Source organism: Bubalus bubalis, chromosome 1 (assembly GCF_019923935.1).
Source record: "Bubalus bubalis isolate 160015118507 breed Murrah chromosome 1, NDDB_SH_1, whole genome shotgun sequence".
NCBI lineage: Eukaryota > Metazoa > Chordata > Mammalia > Artiodactyla > Bovidae > Bubalus > Bubalus bubalis.
The window spans coordinates 140,824,456-140,845,421 of record NC_059157.1 but is presented as its reverse complement, the minus strand read 5'-3'; the positions used below and the strand labels follow the sequence as shown (position 1 = coordinate 140,845,421).

The window sequence follows — 20,966 nt, the reverse complement described above, 5'->3', positions numbered from 1 at the left end:
GAGGGATAGTTGTGATGGGAGCACAATAATATGAAAGTACTTAATGCTACTGAATTACATACTAAAAAATGGTTTAAATGAAAAATTTTATGTTATGTGTATCAACACAATAAAAATAAAATAACATGGAAAACCCTTATAAGAGTTAAAGGTAAATGAATTTTATAACAAATAATTTTTAATTAAGAAATGCACATTTAGTAATCAGACAACTTCCAAGGAGCAGGGTCCCCCACTGCCTGGTTGTAAGCGAATCAACAAGCCTAAATACAGCACTTCTAGCCGTGGTTCCCAAGTACTCTAACATCAGGTACAAACATGTTAAAGACACACCTTTCTCAAAGCCCTAACTACTCACACGTTTCATATGGATTGTGAGTTATACTAGATTCTGAGAAGACACGCAGGGAGCTCAATTAGTGAAAAGATCCTAAAACAACATTTAAAGGCTGTGTTCAAATTCAAGCTAAAAGACTGTGCCCTATTCACGTGTATGTTATCATAAAACATTTAATACTGAAAGAAAATCTTATTCAAAGAGGCAGTGTGTAATTGTGGAGTCTGTTTATAGTTCAAGCTATAGATTAATTTTCATTCTTTACACTTTCATTGCGCCACCTTTAGTTAGCCATTTAACAGAGCGCAGAGGTCTGGGGATACCTGGCCTCCCCGAAGCCCCGAGAAAGCACTCAAAGGGCGGTCTAAACTGTAACCGATAGGCCTGGCAAGTAAAGTAAGGGAACTCCTCATTTCGGGGAAAAACTTAGGGATAATGAAACGCAGAAACGTTTGTGGTCCTTAAGAATCTACTTGCCTTTAGTACTTTACAAAGACAGTAAAGATGGCAATAATCCGAAACTAGGAGAAGGAGCAAATACAGGCGTGGTGATAGTTCTGGACTGACTCTACAAGTTCTGAAGGGCCTCACACAATCCTATCCTAGGCTTGAAGCTCCACTTTCTTGGATCTGAGACTTAAGTCCCACAAACCTGAGGCTGGAGCCCCTTTATACACACCCAGGTCCTTGCGCCCTTATCCCTGCCCCGCCCCGGCGTCATCACTTCGTGGCCGCCACAGCTGGTAGCTCTGTGGCCACACGCCCAGGACGGTGCATCTGGCGGGCTGGGCGCTCAGCCTCGGAACACAGCACTTCCTGGTTGGTTTGGGATACTGGTCCCACCGCCACCGCCATCTCGGTCATCCCACAGCACACGAGAACTCCAGGGGCGCGAGATGACCTAGAGTCACCAGACACACTTGTACTGGGGCCCCCGCGGCGAGCTAGATGGATACACCTGCAGAAGACGCCCTCAACTTCGGCCTGGAGCCAGCGCGGCTCTGCAGTCCAGAGCCACCTGCCCCGGCAAAGGTGCGCGCCCAAGTTGACGGCGTCGACTCTGCAGGAATCTGGGCCGAAGGCATGCACTGGAGGCCCCCGAATGCTGCCAGGGAGACCGGTCCCGCGAGGCCTCAAGGAGCTGGTGCCCGCCGCCGACGCCGCTGCCAAGGCTGCGTCCAAGTTGGGCGGGGAATGGCCTGTACGGGCCGTCGGGAGGAGGGACGGAAAATGAGCGCGGCGGAAACCCGCTGCCGCTGGAGCTGTGCGCGCCCCCGGCGGCGGCCGCGCGGCTCCTACCTGTGGCGTGAGGGCGGCCTCAGGAACCTGCGCGGTGGCGGCGGATTCTCGGGGCTCCGGCGCAGCTGGCACCGCTGGAGGCAGGGGAGCAGGGAAGAGGCAGGGCCAGAGTGGGGACCGCGCCGTCGCCCGGAACTCCGCGCCGGGATTCGCGCTGGCCTAACAGGGGTGGGGCGAGGCGGTGCCCGGCAAGGCAAGTCTCCGCGCAGGCTGGACGCCCCCGCTGGGTAGGAGGTCTCGGGCCTCTAAACCTCTTTCCTGGTCCGTGTTTCTGACTCTTTTCTCTCAAATTTTCATAATGCAACCGCATCAATCTAGGGCATGTTCACTAGCATTACTACTACTACTACTATTATTATTATTATTATTATATCGGGCACTCTTGAGCCGCCAAGTGTGCAGGCACGGTTGTAGGAGCTTTGCCTACATAATCTTAATCTCGTCTACTGCAGTTGGTAGCCACAAATGGTCTGTTTTACAACTAGGGAACAGGAACCAAAAAGTGAAACAACTTGTCAGAGGTGACACAAGAACTGGGATCTTTGTTGACGTCATTTATAAGCCTTCTTCCAACTCCCTGGCTTCATGTGTTATCAAGCAAGGAAAATAAGACTCTGAAGTAACCAGAGTCTTAAGGTCACCCAATCAAGAACGCAGAAGAGGGAATTTGTATCTTGATGTCTTTGAAGTTCAAACTTCAGAAATCTTTGTATAGAATAATAAATCAAGAGTAAAGCATGGAAAATTCCATTCCACCCATTGTTGTTCAGTTGCTCAGTCATGTCTGACCCTTTGCGACCCCATGGACTGCAGCATGCCGGGCTTCCCTGTCCTTCACCATCTCCCATGAAAGTGTCCAAATACAGTTTTGATGTCTACTTAGAATTAAGTCTTAAGAAAAAAAAAAAAAAAACAAACCAGTTGTCATGTGACTTGACTAGCAGTCATTTGGGAATATGGCTTTGAGTATAGGCCACCCTAAGGCAATGGCACCCCACTCCAGTACTCTTGCTTGGAAAATCCCGAGGATGGAAGAGCCTGGTAGGCTGCAGTCCATGGGGTCGCTAAGAGTTGGACACGACTGAGCGACTTCACTTTCACTTTTCACTTTCATGCAGTGAGAGGAGAATCCCAGGGACGGCGGGACCGCGGAGCCTGGTGGACTGCCGCCTCAGGGGTCGCACAGAGTCAGACGCGACTGAAGCGACTTAGCAGCAGCAGCAGCAGCATCCTCATTACACAATTGCCGCCTTCTGCCAAAGCCAAAGGAAGCTATCGTCTTCATGGACCCCAGACTGTTAATAACGATGGCCTCTTTAAAGTACGTAGTGGATATTGCAAGGCTGAGACTGAGTTACATAATGTCTTACTGCACACATGGAACCACATGAAGTGAAAAATGTAATATTCCAGTCCAAAGTAGGGGAGGAGAAGTGAAATTATTGTCTGGAACTCTGTTTTTCCTGTAACCTATAGTTGCTTAGCTCTCCCTGGACTACGTTCTTGCCTCTTGAGCACATCTTTTCCTAATGATAGAAGAGTCACTCAGCCTTCATTCTTCCCTTGTTGACGGAAATGATTGATGTCTTTTGAATCGTATGACACTGACAGATTTTTACAGTTAAACACATGGCCCTCTGAGCATACAGAGTATTGCCTAAGAGGAGTTTGGCAAGTGTAAGACAAGCATGTTATTGAACAAATGAATACCCTTTCCTCCCCTTTTCTCAAGTTTTATTAGTCACAGATGATTTGATAAGTATTATACACACAAGTAATGCACTCTTACAAGCTTGTCCTTAGAAGTTATAGCAAACACTTTTAATTGAGAAGCGGCAGGCTATAAAATTTACAAGTGTCATCATTAAAACATTTGGCAATAGGTTTTTCTATTAACTATAATTAGAAATAAAATTAAGTGCCCCCACTGTAATTGAATTTCTGCTTCCCTGAGCTAGAGGAATAAAATAGAAAAAGGCCATATGTTGTTTAGAGATAAGCTATGGACTGTCAAAGATAAGTTTTATATATAGTATGATTCTGCATGTGATTATTCTATTGTCCTGAGAGATTTAGTGACTGTTGGTTGCTGTTTTTCCAAATTTTGCATATCTTCAGAGATGTCAAGAAAAAAATGACTAAGGAATCCTCATATATATCCATCTGTATACATATTTGACATTTTAATCAGACATGTGGTATTCTAAATACTCTTCAAAGTTTATCTTTTCTTCTCAGTATAAAAGCAATATATGCCCATTTTATGATTTTTACATTTATATTTTACAAAAATATAAAGTTTTGGAGACTACAGAATTTTTTAAATTAAAATTACCTATCATCTCCCCTTTGCACACACACCCATTATCAACATTTTGTTATATTTTCTTTTTGTTTATTTGCCATAAAGATTTGTTACAAAATTAACACTATACTGTACAATTTAGAATCTTATTTTTCTCACTGAATATTTATAAATTGAGTACTTTTTTACCATCCCTAAGATTTTTTAAAAAGTATTTAGTGGTGAAGAATATTCTAATTATTTACTTATCTATGCATCTATTGATGGCTTTTGTTTTTTCCTATGTGATACTATTGCTGTTCTTGCTATTTGCATTAATACTCTTAATAGAAACATTATATATATATATAATTTATAGAATAAATAAAATTTACATTCTAGTGTGCTTCCCTAGATTTTCTCTTGTGGTGTATTTTATATGTACACTGCAATCCAGGTCATCTAGGTCATTTTGGGATGCCCAGTGTCCATCATCTTTTCTGATGATTCCATTTTATTATGATTATAGTGTATAGTTTCAGCAAGAGGGCAATACAAGGCAGTGATCTTCAAGGCAAAAGGCAGATCCTTCCTCTCCCTTCCCACCACACTTCATTTACCCTGCAGGCCAGGTGGACTGAATCCCAAGGAATGAGGGAGTAGAGAGTGTCTGGGGCTGGGCTCACTGGGCGCAAGCAGGAGCAGCCTCAGCAGCAGCTTCGCCCTAACCAGGGTGACCCGGTCAGAGACAGTTTCCCACTTCCTGATTTGTTTGTTTTTAACCATCTGGCACTTCCTCTGTATACGTTGGTTCCAGGCTTGTCTCTCACCCTTACCTAGAGTCTTTGAGTCCCTGGTGCCTTTTTCTTTGAGAAAAAAAGTTTGTATCCATTGCTTACCTTTCTATAGATAATCCTCACTAACATAACCTGTGTGACTTCTACATCATTCCCTCCACCTAATGGTCCCCTATCTAGCACTTCACTTATTTGCTATGAATGCTAATTAACTAACCATAGTACACATGGTACTTTGGAAACAGTATGAAACAGGATATTTTATCCTCCGTCACCTGCTTACATAAATCACTTTAGCCATCATAACAGTGACGGAATGAAAGATGAGAACAGTGTGACTATCAAGGCTTAAAATTAAAAAAAAAAAAAAAAAGCACTCAACAGTGGTTGGTACCAGAAAATCTCAAGAGAGAATGAGGAACAGAGTGGACATTGTCACGGTATACAGAAGCTGTGTCTCTAGAGCTTCATTTTAGCTTCCTGTGGACCATTCATACGTTTCATAATTTCTTCCAACAACGGTCAGTTTGTGGGCTACCACATGACTCTAAAAAGGGGCCACACTGATGCCTACAACCCCAGCTGAAACAGAGCTAATCTTCTCAGTTACTCTTTGCCAGTCCCTTTGAACTGTTTTCATATCCAAAGGCCCAAAAAATTCAACTCCCCCAGCAGTCATTAAGGAAGTGTAAAAACTTGTTTAAAATATTTTTACATCTTCAGTGTTTATGTGTTTTTTAATTGTATTCATTTTCATGAATTTGTACATTTATACATAGTACCATGATTATTAAATGAGAAAACATGCATGATGATTTAAAAGAGTGAATATTTGCTTAGCACAATTGTATGTCAATGGTTGCTACAACTTGTAGCAACTTTATTAAAGTAACTTGTATTAAAGTAACTATAAAAAATAACAATAATCAGTTCCCCAAAAAATCTGTAAATTGCACAGTAAAAAAAGTTGTGTCAAGGAGGTGTTGCTCTAGGAATACATAATAAAGAAAAACTAACATTTTCAAAGCTAATGTGTTTTATACAAACATCTATGTATTTTTAACTGTTAAACTTAATATCAAGTATAAGCTTTCATTTAATCATACATTATAAAACCCATTATGTTGCAGGTACTCTTTTAGTAGAGAGTTTTTATAATGTTAAGTTAAAAAGAGGGTACTATATGAATAAAACAAGTGAAATCTCTGTTTTCCTATAGGAGAACAAACTGAAATATGTAGGAGATGAAAGGTACTATGAAGAAATATAAACCCAGATAAAGGAAAAGATAAAGACTTCCAGGATGAGGTTGAGGGAGGCTGACAGAGAAGGCTTCTCTGATCGGGTAACACCAGAGCAGAAAAAAAAGAGCAAAGTTTCCGGACAGATGTATGGAAGAAGAGCATCCAGGCAGAGCGTCTAGGTTGTATGAAGGCCATGAGGTAGAAACATATTTGGTATTTTCAGTGAAGAGTGAGGAGACAAAGGTGAATTGAATGGTGTGAGCAGGGGAAAAAAGTGATAGAAAATGTAGTCAGAGGGGTGACTGGGAGCAAGTTCTTAAGAGGAAGCAGTTTGAATTAATGTTTCGTTTTGCCTTTTATTTACTGAAGTACAGTTAACTGACAATGTGGTGTTAGTCTCAGGTATACAACAAAGTGATTCTTTTTCAGATTCTTTTCCCTTATAGGTTATTACAAGACATTGAGTATAGTTCCTGTGCTATACAGTAGGTCTTTGTTGGTTATCTAGTTTATGCATAGTAATGTGTATGTGTTGAATTTAAACTTAATTGATTATGAAAAGCTTAAGGCTGAAGAGTGACATAATCGAACTTCTGTTTTAGAAGGCCTGCACTGACTGCCATCTGGAGACTAGCCTGCACGGGGATGAGGGAAGAAGCATGAAGATCAAGCAACAGTCCAAGGAAAGAGAGCACGGAGTGAGAGTCATGGAGGTGTTGGAAGGGGTCAGATTCTGCACCTTAGTATAGACAGGAAAGGAACCAGTATTCAGGAAAATCAACGGTTCAGGAGGTGCCTTCTTCATCAAGGACATTCGTTATTTCTTGACCATATTGACTTTCTTGGGAAATGAATTAGTGACAGCATCAGTGGAGCCCAATTAGTAGCATTACTGCTGCATTTTTCATGTTCATTTTTAAAAATTGTATTAGAATATAGTTGATTTACAATATTATGTTAATATCAGGTGTACTGCAAAGTGATTCAGATATATACATTCATATATTCATTCTTTTTCAGATTCTTTGTCCATGTAAGTTATTACAGAATATTGAGTAGAGTTCCCTGAAGATTTTTTAATCTTCACCTCAGCAAATTCTCTGTTTATGAAATATAAATTTGAGTTATTGTACTTTTGCCCTGTAGAACTCAGTTCTACCATCTCTAGACCAATCCCTACACCATACATATTCTCATTTCAAAATTAAAAACAAGTTTTTCCCCATCAAGTTTGACTCAGTTCAGTTCAGTTCAGTTCAGTCGCTCAATCGTGTCCTACTCTTTGCAACCCCATGAATCACAGCACGCCAGGCCTCCCTGTCCATCACCAACTCCCGGAGTTCACCCAGACTCATGTCCATCGAGTCAGTGATGCAAAAATACAACCAATTTAGCTTTTTACATCATAACTTCTGTGCCGGTTAAAATCAGATATTATACCTATAGTTTCAAAAGCATGTAGCTTCAGATTCTATTACACATTAGTATTCTTTGCGTTTTCCAAGTAAAATGTTTCTACAAATGTTTGTTAGGTTTTACACTTTCTTAGTTCAGTTTACATTTAGAAAGCTATGCTTGTTATACCAGCAAATGTTTTTATTTAGAATAAAAGAATAGAAATAGAAGGATATTATGAAAGTTTTCTTTAATGATAGTAGAATGGCATAACTCCCTAGGAAGGGAGCCATTTGGATCCCTGCTTGTGTGCCTTCTAATCTTGTAGAACATTCAGAAAATTATGAAAGTGTTTTCTTGGCAAGAAGTTGCTAACAGCTAAGGGGTTTGGAAAGCATTATTATTTGCCTGCATCACTTTTCATTTTCAGTAGAAATGTAATCACATAGACACTCACACTAAATCCTTGCTGATGTAGGTTTTCACACTTGTATAACTCATCACACTGAAGGTGCATTTTCAAATTCATGCCTTAGTCTAGTCTGTAAGCCAGTCAAGACTCCCCACCCTCACACCCAGATATAGCAGAAGCATCTCTCAGAACCTTTCAGCTTCAGTTGAGCTCTGTTTCAAGGAGGCAGAACCCTCTGCAAGAACAAAGTGAAACAAAAAGAAAAAATATATATTTTACACACACACACATGCATATATTATTTCTTTAGTGGGGCAATCTATTTGACTTACATACTCACTTTGAATTATAGACCCTCTGCCCAAAGATGTGCACTTTCTCCACTATCCTTTCAACAGCAAAAATTCAGGAAACAAATTTCAGAATTATCTATCCTTAACATTAAAATACAATGAAAAAAAAAACCCTGCATATCATCAAAAATACTTTGTTATTCTTTACTCATCTTATTTTCACACTGCACATGTCCACAAGCTCTGAAACCCTTAGAGGACCAGGTGAATTTAGAATATTCTGAATTTTATGAATTTTCAAAAATTCATATAGCACATATTATATAATACCCCCAGAGAGGCTTGGGGCAGCACCCCATAATTAAATACCCTCATATTTCCACAACAAAAGGCATGAATAGGCACACTGCATCGAAAAGTAAAAACTGTAAACAGCATTGAATCAATTCAGGTCAGATTTTCCCACCACATGAGTTAGGAACAAAACTTGGTTTTGAGAACTTTTTGGATTTTAGAATTTTGTATAGGGCATCAAAGACTTGGATTAAAACAGAACAGAGCAGACCCTGGAGACCAGGAAGAATACTTTAGAACTCTTTCCCTGCCCCTTCCCATATCATTCAATATCTTAAAGAACAATATATATTTTTTCCAACTAATCAGCTGTGTTGCATTTTTATATTTTTAACAATTGTTTTTATCAAGTAGATTCAAAACCCATTTGAAAGTTATTTGAGGGAAGATTTTTTAAATTGAATTATAAATGTCTATTTCCAAGCTTTTTAAGATGAGCAGAGGTAAGAATTTTTATGGTTGATCCACATTTTCTAAAGTCAATCAGTTAAGAAGGAAGTACTTCCAAAGGTCGGCTGTCATGCCCTTCACCATGGCCCAAGTTGCCTTGAAAGAAACTTTTCAAGATTAAAGTGATACTTTTATCTTGAAGAAGCAGTATTAATTTAAAATTCTGATCTACTATCACAGAATTGATAAACACTTGTTATCATAGAAAAGACAGAGGGTGGAACACTAATGCTGTCAGAAAACAAAATGTGTCATTCCTTTAAACTTGACAGTTCTGAAATGTTCTCAGCCATGATAAAACCAATAAAACACCAACCTTCTTTGTGATACAAAATGTTTACATCATTACTCATCATCCCTACCAAGAACAATGAATAGTTTCTATAGTTTCAAGGTCTGATTTTTATACCATTATCTATATCAGTGACATCTTGTAGCAATTTGTACACTTATAGCTTCACTTTCTTTGCTGCATGAACTTCTGGCCTCTGAAAGATGCAAAGAATAAATTTAAAGCTATCTCTGCATTTTTAGCCCAGAATCCAAATTTTATTCAAGTCAAAGCAACTCTTCCATCAGTGGTTACATTGTCACAATTTTTCCATAAGACATTGTTTTTCTTATGGAATTCATGTATGCTTAGAATATATTTTGTCCTTCAGTAGCTTTCAGCTTCCTCAAAGCAACACATCCTTTTTATTGTTGTAACAATATTGTACATTATTACAATGTATCTAACAATCAGATTTATTGTAACATCCTTTTTATTATCTTGCAATGGAATTGATTCATAATTTCACAAAATACAAATATGTACTGACAATAAAGGAGAAATAAGAGAAAATACATGATAAAAAGAAGAATAGCTTTCAATCTGTAAAATTCTCAAACAAACCACACTGGAAGGGCATAAAAGGGATAGATGCTTTTATTCCCTATAATCAATACAGGTTTTTTAAAGACAAATTTTGATCTAAGTATTCTCAAATTTCAACATGCATGTAAGTCACCTGTGGCTTGTGTTAAACTGTAGATTCTGATTTCATGTGTCTGGAGTGGGCAGTTCTAGCAAGACTGATTCTCTTGCTGCTGGCCTGCTTAAAGCTGGACAACTAGTAGAGAGAGTTAACACATTTTTTTATATTGGTATTTGAATACAACAGTTAAATTGTCAGCTGATAAAGGTGTTGCCATGAGTGACTTGATATTTTCAAACAGCTTCAAATCAATTCAGGACAGATTTTGTTATCAAGTGAGTTATGAACTATCTATTCGTGATTGTTGAATGAACAAGAGTTGTTTATGAACAACTTTTAGCTAAGTCCAAGTAACAATTTCCTCTCAATTTGCACACTAGTCACATTCACCAGAAACGCAGTCTATGTGAAAAGTATGCAAGGAGTATTTTGAATTAATGTGTAAAACAGAGTTAGGTTCTAGACTCAGATTTTTCACTTATGTGAATGTCCAGTAAGACCTTCAGAGGTTGTGTGGGATCAAGGACAATCATTCATTGTACGAGACAGTTCCACAAATAGCAGACCTCTAGCATCCCTGGCCTCCACTCACTAAATGTCATTCAGTAGCCCCCAGTCACTGTGTTCATCAAAATGCACCCCATTTCCAAAATGTTCCAATAGGACAGTATGACCTCTGCTGATTGCCAGTGCTTAAGTGAAACGCAAGAACTACTTAGAACTAATACAATATTATAAAGTTAAAAAAAAAAAAACAAAAACACCAGAATCCAGCATACACCCAGACACTGCAGAAACATTCATTCTTTCCTCCAGCTGCATAGTAAAGCTCCCATGCTCAGAAACTTGTTCTAACGGTTGTTTTTTAAATTTTTGCACAATGTGATTCATGCATTTTTCATGATTATTTACTGGTGTGTGGATGCCATACTGTTTCCTTCAGATTATTTTAAGTATTTTTACTGGAAGAAAAGCTTGAGGAAGGATATCTGTGTCAACCAAAATATTTTATTAAACTTAATTTCCTTCTTATTTTAAAAAATAAGAATAGTAAAAAAATTTAATATTTCTCCTCCACTCTTTAGAGAATTGTAGGAGCAGTTATTTCCTCTGAGGTATTCAATTTAATGTTTGAGCTTAGAAATTCTGATTTGCAGGAACTAACCAGAAAGAAATCCAATCAAAGTGTATCTTACATTATTCTGTTGGTTGATCACTACAAAATAATTTCTACAGACTTGAACACTATGAAAATAGATTGATTAATATATAACATATACAAACCAAGGAATCTTTTCTCATAACTTTATGAATTCAGAACTTAAAAAAAATTCTATTAGGCTAGCACTTTAGAAAGGTTGACTTTTATAATGAATATGGAAACACAGTTGAAGTTTGATAGTTGTAAATGAGAAATGTATTACTTTTTTTTTTCTCCCTCTTTGGGTTTTGCTTTCATATAATTTATCTAACTATATACCAGTTACAAGCATATGAATAGCAAGCAATGCAATTTTATAGTTTTACACAAATTACATGTATGTCACTAAAATTTTGTGTACAAATATTGAAGACAGAATGAATGAGTTAAAATCCATTCAAGGAAAGAGGGGAAAAGAAAGGCTGAATCTTGGATTCTCTAAATTGAGAAATTGTACACTTGTGGGAAATATATGAGCAAAAAAGAAGGGGATGTAACTAAAAAGAGAGTAGACTTTTAAAGTGACAGTTGTTTTAGGAATAAAGTGTAAATTACCTGGCTAGACAGAGGCTGTGTAATGTCTTCCTGTCACAGATGGTGAAACTGTGGCTCATGAGCAAGACAGAATGGCAACATCACTGCAGTTCTCCTTTTGATAAAAGGACACCAGTGTTCTGTGTCACTTGTGGACCACAGTTCTGTCATCTATGACAAGAAAACAAATGCTTGATTTGCCTTCCTCACAATTTCTTTGCAATTAAAAAAAAAAAATGCTACTCAGGATTTAATTTTGACCCACAAGAAAGAACTGGCTGGCAATTTAAGAATGAGGAAAATCTTGGCAGAAGATGTCTAGTGTCTATTAATTTCAGTTTTTCAAATTATGATAAAATGCATATTACATCAAATGTATCATCTTAACTATTTTAATGTGCACTTCAGTGATATTAAATACAATCATGTCATTGTGCAACCTCACCACCATACATCCAAATAACTCTTTTCATCTTGCAAAACTGAAAATCTAGACCTATTAAACAATAGCTCTCCTTTCTTTCCTTTCCTCAGCCCCTGACAATCATCATTCCATTTTCCAATTTTGTGATTTTTTGATTGCTCTAAGTATTTGATATAAGTGGAATAACAGCATTTTGTCTTTTAGTGTCTGGCTTATTTCAGATAGCATAATGTTCTTTAAGTTCATCCATATTGTAACATATTGCAGAATTACCTTCCTATTTAATAAATAACTAATGAGAAACAATTGTATAACATAGGGAAATCTATTCAATGCTTTGTGGTGACAGAAGATTGAGGAAGAAAATCCAAAGAAGAAGGGATAAATCAAAATATGTGACTGATTCACCTAGCTGCACAGCAGAAACTAATACAACATTGTAAAGCAATATCCTCCAATAAGAAAAGAATTTCCTTCTTTTTTCAGACTGAATGATATTCCACTGTAGGCTTCCCTCTTGGCTCAGTGGTAAAGAATTTGCCTGCCAATGCAGGAGACATGGGAGACATGGGTTCAATCCCTGGGTTGGGAAGAACCCCTGAAGAAGGAAATGGCAACCCATTCCAGTATTCTTGATGGGAAATCCTATGGACAGAGGAGCAGGATGGGCTTAAGTCCATGGGGTTGCAAAGAGTCAGACGTGACTTATTTGACTAAACAGCAATGATATTCCACTGTATGTATATACCACATTTTGCTTATCCATTCACCAGTCAATTTACACTTGGATTGCTCCACCTTTTAGCTATTGTGAATAATGCTGCTAGGAACATGGGTATACAAATATCTCTTTGAGACCCTTTTTCCAATTCTCTTGTGTACATACCCAGAAATGGAATTTCTGGATCATATGCTTTGCTGTTCTTAGTCGCTCAGTCATGTCTGACTATGTGATCCCATGGACTACAGCCCTCCAGGCACCTCTGTCCACAGGGATTCTCCAGGCAGGAATACAGGAGTGGGTTGCCATGCCCTCCTCCAGGAGCTCTTCCCAACCCAGGGATCAAACCCAGGTCTCCTGCATTGCAGGCAGATTCTTTACCATCTGAGCCACAAGTTAAGCCCTCTTTATCATATGATAATTCTATTTTTAATTTTTTGAGGCAATTATAATGTTTTCCACAGTGGTTATTCTACTTTACATTCCCATCAACAGTACACAGTGTTCCAGTTTCTCCACATCCTTGCTAACACTTGTTATCTTCTGTTTTTTTGAAAGAATCCATCCTAATGGCTGTGGGTTGGTATCTCATTGTAGTTTTGATTTGCATTTCCCTAACTGTATCTAGAAAATAATTCTAGTTTACTAGCAGTTAATGTTAAGAAAAAATTATCTCAAGAGACCGTATATAAATGGACTGAATAGTATAATTGGCTACATGAATGTCTGGGACAGGTTACTATGTGCTGTTTATTCAGTTCTTTAAAGACATCTTTGTGAGGACCTGAAATAAGGTGGAGAAAGTACTTTCTGGTCTGGGAAGGAGGCAGCATAATAAAGTGGAAAGAATCTGACTTACCTTGGTTCAAATCCTATCTTTGGAGTGATTCTTTTGGCCACTTAGTTAAGAGGGTGTAATAACACCTCCACTGCAGATGGTGACTGCAGCCATGAAATTAAAAGATGCTTACTCCTTGGAAGAAAAGTTATAACCAACCTAATTAGCATATTCAAAAGCAGAGACATTACTTTGCCAACAAAGGTCCGTCTAGTCAAGGCTATGGTTTTTCCAGTGGTCATGTATGGATGTGAGAGTTGGACTGTGAAGAAAGCTGAGTGCCGAAGAATTGATGCTTTTGAACTGTGGTTTTGGAGGACTCTTGAGAGTCCCTTGGACTGCAAGGAGATCCAACCAGTCCATTCTGAAGGAGATCAGCCCTGGGATTTCTTTGGAAGGAATGATGCTAAAGCTGAAACTCCAGTACTTTGGCCACCTCATGCGAAGAGTTGACTCATTGGAAAAGACTCTGATGCTGGGAGGGATTGGGGGGCAGGAGGAGAAAGGAACGACAGAGGATGGGATGGCTGGATGGCATCACTGACTCGATGGACGTGAGTCTGAGTGAACTCCGGGCATTGGTGATGGACAGGGAGGCCTGGCGGGCTGCGATTTATGGGGTCACAAAGAGTCGGATACGACTGAGCGACTGAACTGAATGGTTAGTGATGCTGAGAATCTTTTCATGTACTTATTGGCTGCTTGAATATCTTCTTTGCAGAAATGTTTAATGAAGTTCTTTATTCATATTTGAATGGGTTGGTTTTGTTGTTGTTGTTGAGTTTTAAACGTCCTCTATATAGCCTGGATGTTAATCCCTCATAAAATTCATGATTTGCAAATAATTTCTCCCATTCCAAGGGTTACCTTTTTACTCTGTGGATAGTGTCTTTTGAAGCACAACTCTTTTTTAATTTTTAGAAAGTCCAGTTTGCCCATTTTTGCTTTTGTTATCTGTACCTTCAGTGTCATATCCAAGAAATCATCACCAAATCCAATATTATGAAGCTTTTATCCTATTTATTCTCCCAAGAGTTTCATTGTTTTAAGTCTTTATGATGCTGAATTCATTTTTGCATTTTTTATTAGGTAAGGGTCCAATTTCGTTTGTTAGCATGTGAATATCCAGTTATCCCAGCTAGATTTGTTGAAGAGATCATCCTTTCCCCAATAAATAGTCTTGCCATCTTTTTCAAAATTCATTTGACCATTTATGTGAGGGTTCATTTCTGGGCTCTCTGTTCTATTCTGTTGGTCTCTATGTCCGTTTGTGTGCCAATACCACTCGATTTATTTATTGTAGCTTTTTACAGTCAGTTCTGAATCCAGAAAGTGTAAGTCCTTCAGTTTTGTTTTTTTCAACATTGTTTTGGCTATTTAGGGCCACTTGAGATTCCACGTGAATTTTAGGATTCCTTGTTGTATTTCCAGAAAAAATCATTATTGGGATTTTGATAGGGATTGCATTACATCACTTTGGGTAGTTATGACATTTTAATAATATTAAGTCTTCCAATCCATGAATATGGCATGTCTTTCCATTTATTTATATCTTCTTTAATTTTTCCCAGCAAAGTTTTGTAGTTTTCACTGTATGCTTTTACCTCTCTGGTTAAGCTAATTACCTAGTATTTTATTATTTTGATGTTACTATATGTGAAATTGTTTTTTTAATTTTCTTTCCACATTGTTCATGTATAGAAACAGCTTATTTTTGTGTGTTGACTTAGTATCCTGTAACTTTGCTAAATAAATGTTCATTGGTTCTAACAGCTTTTTTTGTGGAGTCTTCAGGGTTTTCTACATATGAGATCATATCACATGCAAACAGAGATAATTTTACTTCTTCTTTTCCAACTTGTATGCCTTTTATATCTTTTTCTTACTTAACTGTTTTGGCTAAAATTTCTGGTACTATGTTAAATAGAATGGTGAAAGTGGGCATCCTTGCCTTGTTCCTGATCTTAGAAGAAAAGCTTTCAGGCTTTCACCATTGTGTATGATGCTTGTTGTTTCATATATGAAACATGGCTTTTTATACATGGTTGACAAGAACAACATGGGTTTGGACTGTATTTGTTTACTTATACACACCTTTTTAACAATAAATACATTCTATGGTTCTACATGATCCACAGTTGGTTGAGTCCATGGGTGCAGAACTGCAGATGCAGAGGGTCATCTTTAAAGTTATATACAGATTTTCAGCTTTTCAGGGGGTTGGTGTCCCTAACTGCCTTATTCAAGAGTAAAGTGTATGGTTTTTGTTATCTTGAGGTTGCTTCCTTCTATTCCTATGTTGCTATGTTTTTATGATGAAAGGATATTGAATTGTGTCAGATGTTTTCTGCATCAAGATGGTTAAGTTGGCTTTTCCCCTTTACTGATGTACTACATTAAATCAATTGTCATGTGCTGAACAATCCTTGTATTCCAGGAATAAATTCCACTTGGTCATGGTGTATAATCCTTTTAATGTGCTGTTGAATTCCATTTGCTAGTATTTTGTTAAATATTGTGTCATAAATATTCATATGAGATATTGGTCTATAGCTTTTTTCTTGTGGTCCCTTTGTCTGGCTTTGGTATCCAGGTTTTGCTGGCCTCATAGAATGAGTTAGAAAGTGTTCCCTCTTAAATTTTTTGAAAAGTTTGAGAAGGATTGGCATTAGCTCTTCTTTGCATGTTTGGTAGAACTCACCAGTGAAGCCAGACTTTTCTTTTTTGAGAAATTCTTGATTACTGATTCAATCACCATACTAGTCATAGGTCTATTCAGGTTCTCTATTTCTTCATGACTTCATCTTGGTAAGTTTTATGTTTCTAGGAATTTGTCCATTTCATCTAGCTCATCCAATTTTTTGACATACAGTTGTTGTTTGAACTCTTATTTCTGTAGAGTTAATAGTAATGCCCCCAACTTTCATCTCTGATTTAGTAATTTGAGTCTTCCTCTTTTTATCCTTAATTCTGCTAGTTTTGTCAATTTTGTTGATCTTTTTAAAGAACTAGCAATTAGTTTAATTGATTTTATCTATTGTTCTTTTATTCACTATTTCACTTACCTTTGCTCTAAACTTTATTATTTTTTTCCTACTGCTGGCTTTGGGTTTATTTTGTTATTTACTAGTTCCTTAGACTGTTACGTTAGGTTGTTGATTTGAGATCAGAAAATATCTGTGTTTTTTCTTAGCATTTACAGTAGCCAAAAATGAGAGCCCTGTGCCTACTCGACCAAAGCCCTAAACATTAAAAAGCAGCTTTCAAAAACATTTAGAGAAATTTTCACATGATTGAATAGCAAGAGACTCTTCAAGGAAGGTTCCTGGACTTTTCTAACCCTCTAAAGCATAGATAGAAAAGTTAAAAAGAGGGAACTAAAATCAAAAGAAGAATTTTGTTTAAAAGGCTCAAGCTCTGATTAAGAGGAGACTCATGACAAATACTAAGTTCCACTTCGAAAGACTATTTTATAAAGCAATGGTTGGAACGGGAATAGGAGGAAAAAGAGATGAAATCATTAGAGATGCAAAAAGAAAGCAGAAGTATTGAATTTCTACTTTAGCTTTGTCTTTATCAGAGGGTGTAACATAAAGCTAAAAAACTGAAAGCAATCACAAGGGTTAAGGCTAAGATAAGTGAAGAATCAGATGGGAAGAGAACTTTTAGTTCCTCTGTTTCGGTTTCTAAACACAGATGTTTGACATTCCGTGACCCTAAAAATACTGTAGGTGGAATTGTGGAATCTGTGCTTTGTAACAATTGCAGAGTCATGGGGAAGATAAAGATCACCAGAAGACTGGAGGGAAAAAAGCTGATATCCAAGTTTTCAGCAAGGAAGAGACTATAACTCAAGAAAGAAAGTGTGCCTTGGCACATTGATTCTACTTGATATTGTAGATCTGGACTTCATCTCTTAACCATTTTAGAATATCTGCAGCTGGCTCATAAAAAAATATTTCTATTAATTTAACAAATATTTATTATGGGCTGCCTTTTTTTTTTCCCACCTTGTAACTTTTGCATGTAATCCATACTCATAAACAGGAGGGCCACAAATATTTTTAAACTAAGGATGAAATCATATCAAAGTGTTGTTGGCAAAAAGAAGGATAAGCTTTGATGATCTGAAGATGCTTCCCCAAACACCACAGTGGCTTCCTTCCAGCAGGCTGCTCTGTATGGGCTTTGCTGGTAGCTCAGATGGTAAAGAATCTGCCCTCACTGCAGGAGACCTGAGTTCAATTCCTGGGTCAGGAAGATCCCTTGGAGAAGGGAATGACTACCCACTCCTGTATTCTTGCCTGGAGAATTCGATGGACAGAGGAGGCTGGCAGGCTACAGTCTATGAGGTCGCAAAGAGTTGGACACGACTGAGTGACTAACACAAACACACACACACACACATACAGAGGAGTGTAAGACACATGCTGTTGTTCTGTGAGTATTTTAGGATGAGAAGTTTGTTAGAGGACAGCAGAGCAAAGTAAGAAGGCTCCTGAGATAGGTTGGTGTTGGAGCTAATGAGGCAAAAGGGACAAAACATAGCTCGTGAGAGTATGAATAGCTGGAGCATCTGTAGCTGGGGACCTGGCCGGGGGCACAGGAAGGATAGACTGGTTTGGAATTAACTGGTTTGAAGTGTTAATAGCGCTCTGGTGTAGAGTTATTTCCATGCAGGTGCAAACTGTTGTTCTTGGTGGTACCTGAGGCCTGTGGGTGCTAGCACATTGTGGCAGACTATCAAATGTTTCAATTGTGTTTCAAGAACAAAATTGGTAAAGGTGTGAACTGTCTAGTTAACTTCCTTACAGTTGTTTTTTTGTGACTTGTAATTAGGAGAATTAGTAGGTGGGAATTGGACAGGAGAGGTAGATATGAAAGAGGAAAGGACTCAGGATGAGAGGCTAAGCTGTATAAATGATAAAGACCTAGGAGAGGGGACTTCCCTGGAGGCCCAGAGATTAAGACTCTGCCCTTCCGCTGCAGGGGGCACGGGTTTGATCCCTGGTCGGGGAACTAAGATCCCACAGGCTGTACAGCACGGCCAATAAATAAATAAATAAAGCTAAGAGCTAGGAGACAATAGGGAAGAGAGAAGATGAAAATTTGTGTGAGGGAAAGAGTAGAGAGAAAGTGTTAGAGCATGAAGCCAAGAGAATCTGGATTCTCCTTTTCGTAGAGCCATGAAAGGGCTTGAACTGTACGTTGCTGGAGGGTATGAACTGGAGCCCCCTTTATAGTCTTTGTGATATATTGTGTTTAGTTGATCAGTTATGTCTGACTCTTTGTGACCCCATGGACTGCAGCATGCCAGGCTTCCCTGTCCTTCACCATCTCCTGGAGCATGCTCAGACTCATGTCTATTGAGTTAGAGATGCCATCCAAACATCTTCTACTCTGTTGTCCCCTTCTTTCCCTGCCTTCAATCTTTCCCAGCATCAGGATCTTTTCCAATGAGTCAGCTTTCACATCAGGTGGCCAAAGTATTGGAGCTTCAGCTTCAGCATCAGTCCTTCCAATGAATATTCAGGATTGATTTCCTTTAGGATGGACTGGTTGGATCTCCTTGTAGTCCAAGGTACTCTCAAGAGTCTTCTCCAACACCACAATTCAAAAGCATCAATTCTTCAGTGCTCAGCCTTCTTTTTTTTTTTTTAGCCTTCTGTATAGTCCAACTCTCACATCCATACATGACTTCTGGAAAAAGCATAGATTTGACTATACAGATCTTTGTCAGCAGAGTAACGTCTCTGCTTTTTAATACGGTGTTTAGGTTTGTCATGAGCAAGCGTCTTTTAATTTCATGGCTGCAGTCACCATCCACAGTGATTTTGGAGCCCAATAAAATGAAAATCTTTCACTATATCCTTTGTTTCCTATGAAGTGATGGGACCAGATGCCACGATCTTAGTTTTTTGAATGTTGAGTTTTAAGCCAGCTTTTTCACTCTTCCTCTTTCACCTTCTTTAGTTCCTCTTTGCTTTCTGCCATAAGGGTGGTGTCATCTGCATATCTAAGGTTATTGGTATTTCTCTGGGAAATCTTGATTCCAGCTTGTGCTTCATCCAACTTGGCATTTCACATGATGTACTCGGCATATAAGTTAAATATGACAATATTTAACAGGGTGACAATATACAAGCTTGACGTACTCCTTTCCCAATTTGGAACCAGTCCATTGTTCCATGTCCAGTTCTAACTGTTGCATCTTGATCTGCATACAGGTTTCTCAGGAGGCAGGTGAGGTGGTCTTGTATTCCCCTCTCTTTAAGAATTTTCCACAGTTTGTTGTGAACAACACAGTCAAAGGCTTTAGTGTAGTCAATGAAGCAGAAGTAGATGTTTTTCTGTAATTCCCTTGCTTTTTCTATGATCCAATGGATGTTGGCAATTTGAACTCTGGTTCCTCTGCCTTTTCTAAATCCAGCTTGAACATCTGGAAGTTCTCAGTTTACATACTGTTGAAGCCTTGGAGGATTCTGAGCATGGAAATGAGTGCAATTGTGTGGTAGCTTGAACATTCTTTGGCATTGTCCTCCTTTGGGACTGGAATGAAAATGGACCTTTTCCAGTCCTATGGCCACTACTGAGTTTTCCAATTTTGTTGGCATATTGAGTGCAGCACTTTAATAGCATCTTTTAGGATTTGAAATAGCTCATCTAGAATCCCATCACCTCCACTAGCTTTGTTCATAATGATGTTTCCAAAGGGCCATTTGACTTCACACTCCAGGATGTCTGGGTCTAAGTGAGTAATCATATATAAATATCAGAAACTGTGATATATAAATTATCAGAAGTTTCTAAAATTACTGTTTGTAGTTCTTGGACTGTGATTCCTTAACCATGACTGTGTGAACTGAGACACACAGCACACTAAGATTTATTAGGTTTTTTCAAAATTTTGATGAAGAGTTTACTAAAGTGGGAATTTCATAGATAGTGAAGGGGAAGACGTAAGTTAGACTTGTATATATATATATATATATATATATTTTTTTTTTTTTTTTTTTTTACTCCATGCAGGAATTAATAAGACTTCAGTGACTTCAGGTCAATTTACCTCTAAAGAGATGATTTCCCAGTAGTTAAGAAGGGGGTTTGCTTATAATTTTGGGGGCACATAAAGGAAGACAAACAGGGAAATGAGCTACACAATCAGTTTGCAAAAGAAAATTAAGGACAACAAATAAATAAATGAAAAAGCATTTAACCTCATTGGGAGTTGTAAAATATAAAAGTAAAGCATAGTAAGTTGTTGAAACTTGTATGTATACCTGAGGAGAAAAGGCTGAATGGAATAGAACAGCTTTGGGTGGATTAGTGCTCTAATTTAACACTGTTTTAAGAGATGTTTAGCTGCCAAGTAGTGGAAAGGCAGAGGGCATCAGGCCTCAGAGCAG

At 38.2% G+C, this 20,966-nt stretch overlaps 2 protein-coding genes across 5 annotated transcripts in view; one reads left to right on the top strand and one right to left on the bottom strand.

Annotated features, from left to right (window-relative positions):
* The window catches only part of PLD1 (phospholipase D1), a 278,672-nt gene extending 276,914 nt beyond the window's left edge, over positions 1 to 1,758 (bottom strand). For both annotated transcript variants that reach the window (XM_044944848.2, XM_025285411.3), the window contains exon 1: positions 1,637 to 1,758. The gene's annotated coding sequence lies outside the window, so the exon portion shown is untranslated. The remainder of the gene's footprint in view (positions 1 to 1,636) is intronic.
* Positions 1,231 to 12,457, top strand: LOC112585054. Of its 3 annotated transcripts, XM_025285521.3 has the most exons (3): positions 1,377 to 1,829; positions 2,755 to 2,957; positions 6,564 to 12,457. In XM_025285521.3, exons 1-3 carry the CDS (start codon positions 1,421 to 1,423, stop codon positions 6,708 to 6,710), a joined length of 759 nt encoding a protein of 252 aa, XP_025141306.2. In that variant the 5' UTR covers positions 1,377 to 1,420; the 3' UTR covers positions 6,711 to 12,457. The 3 variants fall into 3 exon arrangements, 1 of the variants encoding a protein (XP_025141306.2); XR_006641209.1 differs by lacking the exons at positions 1,377 to 1,829; positions 6,564 to 12,457 and adding an exon at positions 1,231 to 1,369 and having other exon boundaries at positions 2,755 to 4,321; XR_006641208.1 differs by lacking the exon at positions 6,564 to 12,457 and having other exon boundaries at positions 1,759 to 1,897; positions 2,755 to 4,321.
* The last annotated feature ends 8,509 nt before the right edge of the window (positions 12,458 to 20,966 follow it).

Bases quoted from the DNA above. Each gene is read 5' to 3' on its own strand.
- LOC112585054 (XM_025285521.3), top strand. From the start codon at position 1,421: ATGCACTGGAGGCCCCCGAATGCTGCCAGGGAGACCGGTCCCGCGAGG. The intron at 1,830-2,754 runs GCAAGTCTCCGC...ACTTTCATGCAG, and splicing joins GCGAGGCGGTGCCCGGCAAG to TGAGAGGAGAATCCCAGGGA. The intron at 2,958-6,563 runs GTACGTAGTGGA...CTTCTGTTTTAG, and splicing joins ATAACGATGGCCTCTTTAAA to AAGGCCTGCACTGACTGCCA.